This window comes from Triticum dicoccoides, chromosome 5B (genome assembly GCF_002162155.2).
Source record: "Triticum dicoccoides isolate Atlit2015 ecotype Zavitan chromosome 5B, WEW_v2.0, whole genome shotgun sequence".
Classification (NCBI taxonomy): domain Eukaryota; kingdom Viridiplantae; phylum Streptophyta; class Magnoliopsida; order Poales; family Poaceae; genus Triticum; species Triticum dicoccoides.
The window spans coordinates 722,843,639-722,853,980 of record NC_041389.1 but is presented as its reverse complement, the minus strand read 5'-3'; the positions used below and the strand labels follow the sequence as shown (position 1 = coordinate 722,853,980).

General features: G+C 47.7%; 1 protein-coding gene across 1 annotated transcript; it reads left to right on the top strand.

The window, feature by feature from the left end:
• The first annotated feature begins 2,034 nt into the window (after positions 1-2,034).
• LOC119313014 (RNA polymerase sigma factor sigF, chloroplastic-like) lies at positions 2,035-5,319 on the top strand. Its single transcript, XM_037588823.1, has 8 exons — positions 2,035-2,545; positions 2,649-2,788; positions 2,951-3,066; positions 3,156-3,624; positions 3,744-3,974; positions 4,091-4,231; positions 4,377-4,574; positions 4,737-5,319. Exons 1-8 carry the CDS (start codon positions 2,446-2,448, stop codon positions 5,031-5,033), a joined length of 1,692 nt encoding a protein of 563 aa, XP_037444720.1. The 5' UTR covers positions 2,035-2,445; the 3' UTR covers positions 5,034-5,319.
• The last annotated feature ends 5,023 nt before the right edge of the window (positions 5,320-10,342 follow it).

Genomic DNA, 10,342 nt, shown 5'->3' with positions numbered 1-10,342 from the left:
GTTAGTTTCATTCAAATAATGAAAGTTAGAGTTCAAAACAAAGGTAAAAGCGTTTGGAAAAGTAGATACGACGGAGACGTATCAGGGGCCGACACGCAGGCCCGTAGACAGACGACGAGGCGACGCGTGCGTGTTCGTCCAGTGTCCATCTGGATCAAATCCGGCCCAAATATGCGACTAGTTTATGTCCGTTTGAACTACAATTTGAGTTTGCTCCCAAGCGGAAAAAAGTTCAAAATAAACCTTGAATTTGTAGAGGAAAGCTAAATCAAACCCTGAACTTGTAATTCCGGAAATCAGCACACCAAACTCTCTGATCTTGGTCTATTTTAAACCTTGAAGGTGTTTAGCGGCTATACTCGCTGACGTGGCAAGGATACTTGACTGTCTTTTTTTTTTTGAAAAAGATACTTGACTGACTTGCTGGATACTAGGATAAATCGGGCCAGCCCATCAACGCAGTTGCTTGGGCGTACGTAATCTGCATGACAGGATTCGAACTAGTAACCTCGGGCTAGTGGCGGCCGCAGCTAGCCAACGCAACTGAAGGATGCAATTGATCTGACATAGCACATTACTTATAAGAACAGAGAGTATCGTTCATATATGATTTGTTTTTTGAAAAATTACGAAACATTTCTTGGAAAAAACGTGAACAGTTTGAAATACAGAATATTTTTTAAAAGCAAATAATTTACGAAATTCAAAAAACATTTTTTGAACAATGTGACACAACAACATTTTGCAAACTACACGTTTTACATTTACTTAATGACAATAACATTTTTTTACATTGTACAAACTTGAAAAAAATGTTGAGGTTTCAGAATTTGTACCAGTTTTTATTTTAAAATATTTAAGTCCGAAATAGTGTTCTCTTTTTAAAAATTGATTGTGTTTTAATACAATCAATTTTTTGAAAAACTATTCAGAAATTTTAAACAATGTTCACAGTACAAGAAATTGTTTAGGGCAGCATGTCTTCAATATTTTCTGCTACAGTACCTCCTAGTTGTTCAAAAAATGTTTGCTACGGTTCCTCCTAGGTTTTATTATTTTTTCCATCTTTCAGAAAATGTTCACGTTTTGAAATGTTCAAAACTTGGAAAACAGTTCAAGATTGAAAAAATCTTATAGTTTAAATTTTTTGCTCACGATGTCGCAAAATATCTGCGCTCTATTTTTTAAAAAATTCTGAACAATTTTCGAAAAACACTATTTAAAAAAAATTGTGACAGAAAATACAAAACAGGAAAATAAATAAATTACTGTACATTTTTTAAATGCACGAATTTCTTTATGATTGAAAGGAAGAACATTTAAAAAATACACAATTTTAAAACACGAACATTTTTTCATTTTTCAAAAATGCAAGTAGTGAGGCGGCCCAAATACTCGTCAGTGAGAGTAGTACCTTATCTGGCCAAATTGTTATATTCCCGGTGCCCCAAATAGGTCTGGGTCTAAAATAGACCGGGATTGATAAGTTTAGAATGTCAATTTTCGAAATTCAAAGTTGAGGGTTCAATTTATGTTTCATCTATTAATTCAAGATTCGTTTTGGACCGCTGAATCTATCAGTTTCACCCCAAACGAATAAGTTCCTTGCGCAGCAAAGCAAAGAAGAAGGGTTACCTCAAAAAAGGAAAAAAAAAAAAAAGCAAAGAAGTTCCTTGCGCCGCCGGTGGTCCACACTGCTGCGCGCCTCCGCGACGGCCTCGTCGCCGACGTGCACCGGCGGCGTGAACCTCAGCGACTGGCTCGCGGGCAGCGCTCCGGGCTGCATTATTAAAGAGCCAAGAATCGGTCAGCTCAGGCCGTAATCTCGTCGACCAGCGTTGCGTGCCCGCAGGGTGTTCGGCGGAATGCCCACCTCGAGCTCCACCGAGGTCGAGGTCGCCACCGGTTGGACGACCGGGACCGCGAGCCCGGCGAGGCGCATCCCGCCGCCGGCGGATCCAACCTTCATTCAGGTAAAGTAAAAAAGTTGCTATTTTGAGGATAATCACTACAAGGAAATCAAGCGATTTGCACACGTGTGGATCTGCGGGTCCGGCTTGGCAGCAAAATCCATGGTGCTGGTTGCGCGCCTTATCCTCTCTCGCTCGCTCGCTCGCTACAGCAGCCTCCACTCCTCTCCCCTCCCTCCATAACCATATCACTCAATCAATCGGCCGCTGTTGCTCACTGCTCTGCTCAGCTGGAGTAGGAGCATGGGAAGTAGTCTAGCCTCTAGGTAGGTGGTAAAGAGGGAGAGGGAATCATCATCGCTGATCCCTCATCTAGTGAACACCATCTCCCTCACCAATCAAAACACCTCTGATGAAAACGGATAGGACAGGAGGAGGAGGAGGAGGACACTGAACCAGACAGACACCAAGCTCTGCTCACCTGTGAGCTGCTGCTTCTTCTTCTTCTTCTTCTTCTTCTTCTTCTTCCCCGGACATGAATTCCAGCCGGAGCTTGCTTTCGTCGCCGCTCTTCCCCACCTCATCTCCAAACTTCAGGGGCGCCGCCTCCTCCCCATCCCCCTCCCGCGCATCAGGTATCTTCAGTACTGGGTATCTTACTGCTACAAACTTTCCTCGCCTCTCCTTTCTTTCTGGTATCTGTTGGCCTAGGCCTGAGGCTCATCTGTTTTTGTGCAGTTCCGATGATACACGACAGCACCGGCGGCAGAGCATCCACGGCGTGCCACTACTCGCCCTCGCTCGTGGCCGAGGAGCAGGCCCATGGCTCCGTGTCTTTGAAGGGCGAGAAGGCCTTGCTGGAGTTCCTGCTGGACATGGTTGGTTCCTCCTTTCATGTGTGGTCAAGAGCTCCTGATGGCTAAAAATATAGAAACACCATTCTCTTCATTTAAATAAATAGTAAATGAATACTTCTACACTGGACTCTGTCCCATTGCTAGTGCTAATAAATTCTGTCTTGTCTGTCTCAACTAATTAAGGCCTTGGAGCAGCACACGGAAGGGAAGACTTTCAAAGCCGAAGAGGGGGCAGAGGGCGAGTTCGAGAGCTATCTGCGAGGCCTGCAGCGGCAAGTCATTTACCAGCAGGCCTTTGGGTAATCAAAGTCCCTGTTTCTGCTTACTTGCGCAAATTGATTGGTTTGCTGCTTATTCTGACATTAACTGAATCACATTTGATTGGCAGTGAAAAGAACAACTTCACCTCTGCAATCACTTCAACTTCAACGCCATCGGCAAAATCAGTTCCAACTTTGGATCTCGGCGCAACCTCGGTGACCTTGATGAAGGAGGTGGCCTTTTTGGCAGATGGATCAAGCCCTTCAACCACCCAGCTGAATGTACCACCAGTAACGCTTGCAACCAGTGTGGAGTCGACCCACCCGTACGAGAAGCTGCTGAGCAATGGGCAAGTGTTTATTCGGTCTACACGGTTGCTTGAGAGAAGATCCAAGAAGCGGAATGTTCCTCAGGCATCAACAAGCAGTACTGATGTTGTGCAGTGCAGTGTTGCTGATTCAAAGAAGAAAGAGAAGCCAAAGAAGTATGGCAGGGTTCTCGGTCCAGATGAACCCTTCAGGTTGTTCCTACGAGACCGCGAGACGACAGAGTTCTTGACGGCAAAGGAAGAGAGACACTTGTTCAGCCAGATACAGGCATGTTCTTTTTTCCTTGTACAACACCTTGTAACATTGTATCCTTGTGTCCTTGATGCCCAGATCAAAAGATAGTTCAGCTTTGCTAATACGAAGATACGATGACTTTCCATGCACAGAATCTTATGAAACTGGAGGAGGCTCAGCGTAGGCTAGAAGCGCAGTGTGGCCGCGAGCCGACGCTTCCCGAGTGGGCTCAGGCCGTGGGAATGAGCTGCAAGGAGCTGCAGTCGTCCATACACATCGGAAGGCGCTGCAGGGAGAAGATGGCCCGCTCCAACTTCCGCCTTGTGATACACGTAGCTAGGAAATACCAGGGATATGGCCTTGACATCGAGGACCTAGTTCAGGTTAATTTTACTCTTTACATTTTTCTTTTCTTTTCCGGAAAGGAGGATCAACTCATGGCTGCAAAACCAGGGATATCCTGTCGTTGTAAATGTTTCTTTCCTGTTCTTGCTTCCAGGACGGATGCTGTGGGTTGATGAAGACCTTCGAGAAATTCAATCCAAGCAAGGGATGCAGGTTCCCGACGTATGCGTACTGGTGGATACGCCAAGCAATCAAAAAGTCTATCTTCAAGCATTCGAGACTGATTCGGTTGCCGGTATGACCTGAACTCAGTTCACCTTGATCTTCTAGTCCTACAATCCATGTTTCAGAGGGGACAGGTTCATTTTATTTTGGCATGACTAATTCCTAAAAATTATAGATTTTCCAATGTAATGGTGTGACATTGTTTTCTTGTGCAGGAGAGTGTGTATGCACGTCTGAAAAAGGTGGGGAAAGCAAGGCTGGAGTGCATCTTGGAAGGGGAGCAGCCTACTAACCAAAATGTAGCTAGGCGTGCCGGCATCACGATCGAGAAGCTGGCGAAACTCAAAGCAAAGACCAGAAAGCCACGATCAATGCAGGATCAAGTTTGGTCCAACGACGCAGTCACCTTCCAGGTACTAGCATTCATTCCCAATGATCTTTGCAACACACCAGTGAACAAAACACTATGTATAGAACATACTGTAGATTGTTCCAGGACTGAATCGATTGAGCTGTGATCTTTTCGCCGGTCAAATAAACAAAAGCTGAGCTGTAATAATTTATGAACGCCGTAGGAGATCACGGAGGACCCGAACATCGATCCACCGGACCTGGTGGTGGACAGGATAATGATGAGGCAGCAGGTGCGGGAGTTCCTGGGCGTCCTGACCACGAGGGAGAAGGAGATCATCGAGCACCGGTTCGGGATCTACGACGGCGAGCCCAAGACGCTCCACGTGATCGGGGACATGTACGGCCTGTCCAAGGAGCGGATCCGGCAGCTCCAGAACCGGGCGCTGGACAAGCTGAAGCGGAGCGTGTCCACGCAGGGGTTCGACGTCTACTTGGACCTGCTGACCTCGAATGGCTAGGCAGCACCTCATTCATTCTCGGTTCCATTGTTCATACAGAAGGGAACACACATGTATGTATGTATGTAGCCTAAGAAGCTAGAACCCCACTGACATGTGCAAGCCTCCTAGAACTGAAGCAGAGAAACACACAGCACACTTTCAGAGTTTCAGTGGCATGCTTTTTTGCAGGGTGTAAGTAAAAATTTCGCAGCAAAGCTGGTGGTACATACTCATACTGCAATTGATTTCTTGCAACCAAGGACTTGGACTGCAGCCAAGTGAAATCTGTTGAGTGTGCACACTACTCTACCTGTGAGTGGCTAGATACAGCCTTTGTCTTTTGAAGGTGGCAGCTCATCATACCCATGATAGGACCATCACTGTGTTTTGTCAAATGACACACTTTGACCTTTCAGTCTTTGTGTGTCTTAGGATTCCTTTGATCCCTAGAGGATTCAATTTTTCCTATATTGTCTGTTTGATTTGTAGGATTGGAATCCTTAGGGAAATCTTAGACAGCTGCTTTGCACTCCATTTTGAATAAAAATTTCCACACTCAAACCTCCTTTTTTATGGTTGCTTTGCTTTTCTTGTGGCATCAAACACTCTCTAATCCTATAAGGGCGTGTTTGGTTGCCTGCATATGGCCCAGCCTGGCCCGCGCGGAAAGAACTTGGCCCGTTTGGTTGCCTGTGCTGTGCGGCCCGCATGGCACGGAACTTAAAGCACGTCCAGGCCAGGCCCAGAGGAAACGCCCGAATCGGTAGTAGCTCGCGAGCCTGGCTCGGGCGAGGCAGGGGAGGGCGACGCGCTTCTCTCCTCATGCGACCAGGGAGATGGCGCGAGCTCGCCCGCGTCGCCAAAAAACCGGCGGGAGGATTTCGGCTCACCTCCCGCCGAGTCCACCCCTATTTAGCCCCCTCCTTCATCGCCCCAACTCCCGCCACCATTCTTCCTCCCTTCGAGCTTTCCTGCCGACGCGCATCGGCATCGACGAGCAGGTAAGCGGCGCATCTTCATCGGTCGGCAGTCCACGGCGTCGGCGCTCCTTCACCGGACGGCGGTGATCTTCTACGATCGTCCCCCCTTGTCCTCGAGCTGCAGCCATGGGCTCTGTGAGTTCAATCCCCCTTTCTCTCTGTTCCTTGTAGCTAGATCTGAGTCGTAGCTAGGGTTTGATCTAGATGCATGGTTGATTAGTGGTCTGATCTGTGAGCTCATATGGTTGATTGCTATGTTACGGTTGCAATTTGTGGTAGGGCTATATGTTCAAGCATGTGGTGGGCTAGATTAGTAGTAGAGTTTGAAGTTGAACCTTGTGCTTGCGTTGATTCGTGCTTAGATTTGTGAGTTGTAGCTATTGGTGGTCCATTTTGTAGCATGAGCTTTTGTAGTAGATGTATGTTCGTGCTCATAGATTGTCCCGGTATGCTTAGTATGATAGCGATGAACCATGTGCTTAGTATGATAGTGATGAAGCATGTGCTTGCTATGATGGTGATGAACCATGTACATGTATGCCCCTGCTTTCATGGATTGTCTGGTATGTTGTGTGCTATGCTTACTGTCAATGCGTGCTATGATTGTAGGACATGACCACGCAGACGCAAGATCTTAGTCAGACCCTTGTCCTATCCGACAGCCAATTTGCTCCATCGTTTGTCGAGGACTCGCAGCCTATGTCCGAGATGGCACCTGATTTAGAGGTGTTCACGTCTGATTCCCTCTATGTGCTAGTAGTGCTCGTTGAGCCAACTCATGTTGCCGCTGCACTGAAGGTAGCAACAGCAAAGGCAAAAAGGGATGGTAGGTCGAACAACATGAAGTGGAAGCCGTTCATGTCCACGTTCGTGCTGAACAAGATGTGTGAGCTCATCTCTAGTGGAGTTATGACTGACAAGGGCTTCAAGGAGGTGCACTTGAACACCGTTGCAAAGCAGGTGTTCAAGTTCTGTGGGCAGGAGGTGTCTGCCGCCCAGGTGTACAACCACATGAGAAAGTGGAGAGGTCGATGGATCCAAGTGTCCAAGCTGAGAGACCTTAGCGGCGCCTCATAGGATGAGAACACTTGCTCCATAGTTATGGAGGCAGAGCACTACGCCGACCATGTTGCGGTTAACTCACATCCCTCTTCCTTCTCATACCGTCTACCATTGCCTACTCCTAATCGCAACTAACAACACTTGTGTTTCATTTTTTAGGACCATCCAAGGGACGCTAAGTTCCTTAACACACCCGTACGAAACTACAGCCAGATGCAGCACATCTTCTCCTTCGGGCTGGCAACTAGGAAGCATGCCATGGGCTCGGGGGAGCCTCTTGGTTCTCCCATGCCAGACTTCCCTAGGACCCCGGACGTCGAGGTCCTTGATGGCCCTGACAAGCCCTTTGTGAAGCCCTTCGACAAGCCATTTGACCCCGTCCATGATAGGAAGAGGAAGATAGGAGGCCTGATGGAGGAGATCAATGTCTTTTGCAACATGACTGAGGCGGTGAAGGAGGTGGCAACAACCATCAGGGAGTGCAAGCCCCTCGACGTCCACCCTGACATGTATGGCGCTAACATGACCTAGGGTGGCTTCAGCGACGAGGCTCTCATGGCAACTCTCAACCACCTGCTTGACAACAAGGCCCATGGTGTTGGGTTCGTTGTCATGGCAGACGCTCACAGGGTGCTGTGGCTCAGGAGCTGGCTAGGCAAGCACTACTACTAGAGTAGTGTTGCATGTGACCGTGCATGATCCCCGACGGCGATGGTCGTGGCGACAATGACGATGATGACGATGACGACGTACATTTTGTGTAGCTAGGGCTGAAAAACTATTTGATGGTCTGTATATTTTGGTGGGTTGGTATATACTAACCCCTCACGCTGATGGTGAACTTGCGGTGGTAGGACGACACCCTCTTTTGGATGTGCTGGTAGATTAACACCAAGGTAGTGCTAGGTAGAACTTGCTATGCCGGATGATCATGCATGCTTTACTTCTTCTCTTCTACTCCATTGTTATTTGTGTGCTGCTTTGTTTGCTACTTTGTGTGCTCCATTGATTTGCCGCTTCAACTCTTACTCTTGTGCATTGCTAGGGCAAGTGGTGTGTCGTGTTCACCGATAAGGCTCCAAGGGTTTACAGTTCATGGGAAGAAGTGCACAAGTGGCATCGTATAGCAACAGCAGCCATAGAGGGTTCAAGACTAGGCAGGCAGCAAAACAAGCTTACTTCGACTGGGTGCGAAAGCATGAAGGAAGCACTGTTGACAGTGGCAAGGTTGGAGGTGTCAAAGTGGAAGGCGCTAAGAGCTGGATCGTCAGTTTGGGCTGAAGCTGAAGAACTTCATCATCTTCGCCCAATTCATCGCCATTGTTGTGTTGTGGCGTTGGTGTGCTAGGTGTGATCATTGTGGGTAAGCTCACCAACTAGGGTACAAGGTAAGCACACCATGTACGCCATATGCAACCAAACACCATGTTCATGTGCCTCTTGGACCAATGCAGGCAACCAAACAAAGTGCACTTGCGTATTACCTAATACAGGGACACTAGATGCAGGCAACCAAACAACTTGTAGATGGTGCATTAGGGCCTGTTTTTGCTCAATCAGGCTGGGTTGAGAAGTGTATGCGATGCAGGAACTGTTCACAACTCGAACCAAACACGCCCTAAGATTCAAGTGGAGATGTCTTTGTTGGAAATATGCCCTAGAGGTAATAATAAAATGGTTATTACTGTATTTCCTTGTTCATGATCACTACTAGGGAAAAGCCTATACACAGAAACTTACCAGCAGCGCTGCTCAAAATACAACGCTACTGCTACTTAGCAGCAGCGAGTGATAGCAAAACGCGCTGCTGAAAGGAAAATAGCAGTAGCGCGTCCACCGCAAAACGCGCTACTGCTCTAATTTCCATGACCTCGCCCCCCCCCTAGTTATAGCAGCAGCGCCCTATAATGAACCGCGCTACTGCTATTCAGATTAGTTGTAGCGCGTTTTGGCAAACGCGCTACAACTATCCCTACCTTATCCCCACGCGCACGACCGATCCTCTCTCTCACTCACACTCTCACTCTCGCCCGTGTGCCGATAACCGTCGCCGTGCGTCGCCGCCGCCGCCACCTTCGTCCGTCCGCCGCCGAGGTACTCCCCTCCTTCTGCCCCTCCTCCCTCCTCCTCGCACATCCTCCCTCCGCCTGCGGCCGCCCCTCCCTCCTCCGCCGCCGCCCTCCTCCCTCCGCCTGCGGCCGCCCCTCATCCCTTCGCCGTCGGCAGCCCTCCTCCCACCGCCCTCGACCTCACCGCCGCCACCCGAGCCCACCCAGCACCGCCGCCTCCCGATCCCGATCCCGCCCTCGCCGCCCGTAGCTACCTCTCTGTCGCCCCCTACCCCCTGCCACTAGTTAGTACTAGATTTAGTAGTAGTAGATGTTAATTTAGGGTTCATAGCTAGTACTATATGTTGCTTAGTTAGTACTAGATTTTTAGTAGTAGTAGGTGTTAATTTAGGGTTCACATTAGTACTAGATTTTTAGTAGTAGATGTTAATTACTAGTAGTGATGGTACTAGTTAACTAGGGCAGTATGATTAATAGTAGTTGTAGTTGAACTACTTTAGTTGTAGTTGAACTAGTTTACTAAGTAAATTAATAAACTAGTTGAACTAGTTGAATTAATAGAACTAATGTATTTTTAGTAAGATAATTAATATAACTAGTTAAACTACTTTATTTTTAGAAGGAACTAGTTTTTTTCTGTTTATAGTAAGTTTATATTTAGTAAGAACTAGTTGAATTAATAAAACTAGTTGAACATGCCATATTTGTTGTTATTTTTTTAGTTTAAGCAATTATTCGGGATGTACTAGTGATAACTTATACGGTTTCAGGTGACCACCGTCGTCCCCGTCACCGACCCCCTCCGACATCCCCGCCGTCGTCCCAGTCACTGACCCCCTCCGACATCCCCGCCGTTGTCCCAGTCACCGACCCCCTCCGACATCGAGGTGAGACCAGCCAAATATCCTTGTATATCTTGTGTTGTTGCTTAAATAGGATATGTGGTTGCTCAAGTGGCCGTTCATGTTCAGTTTACATCTCCGAGTGGCCTATGTTTTGTCGGAGTATTGATTAATTTCCGTTCCGGCATATTTCAGGCGCTCGATATGTCCTTTTTTTAGCAAAGGTCATGCCGGATTTTTTCGTGAATTCTTGCATGACTTGTGCTAGAATATATACACGTTTAATCTTTGAATTATGAACGTAGGAAATGTCGTACTCGGACGACGACAGTCTCCCGGGGGAGTGCAGCTGGTGCCACGAAGGTCGAGGTATG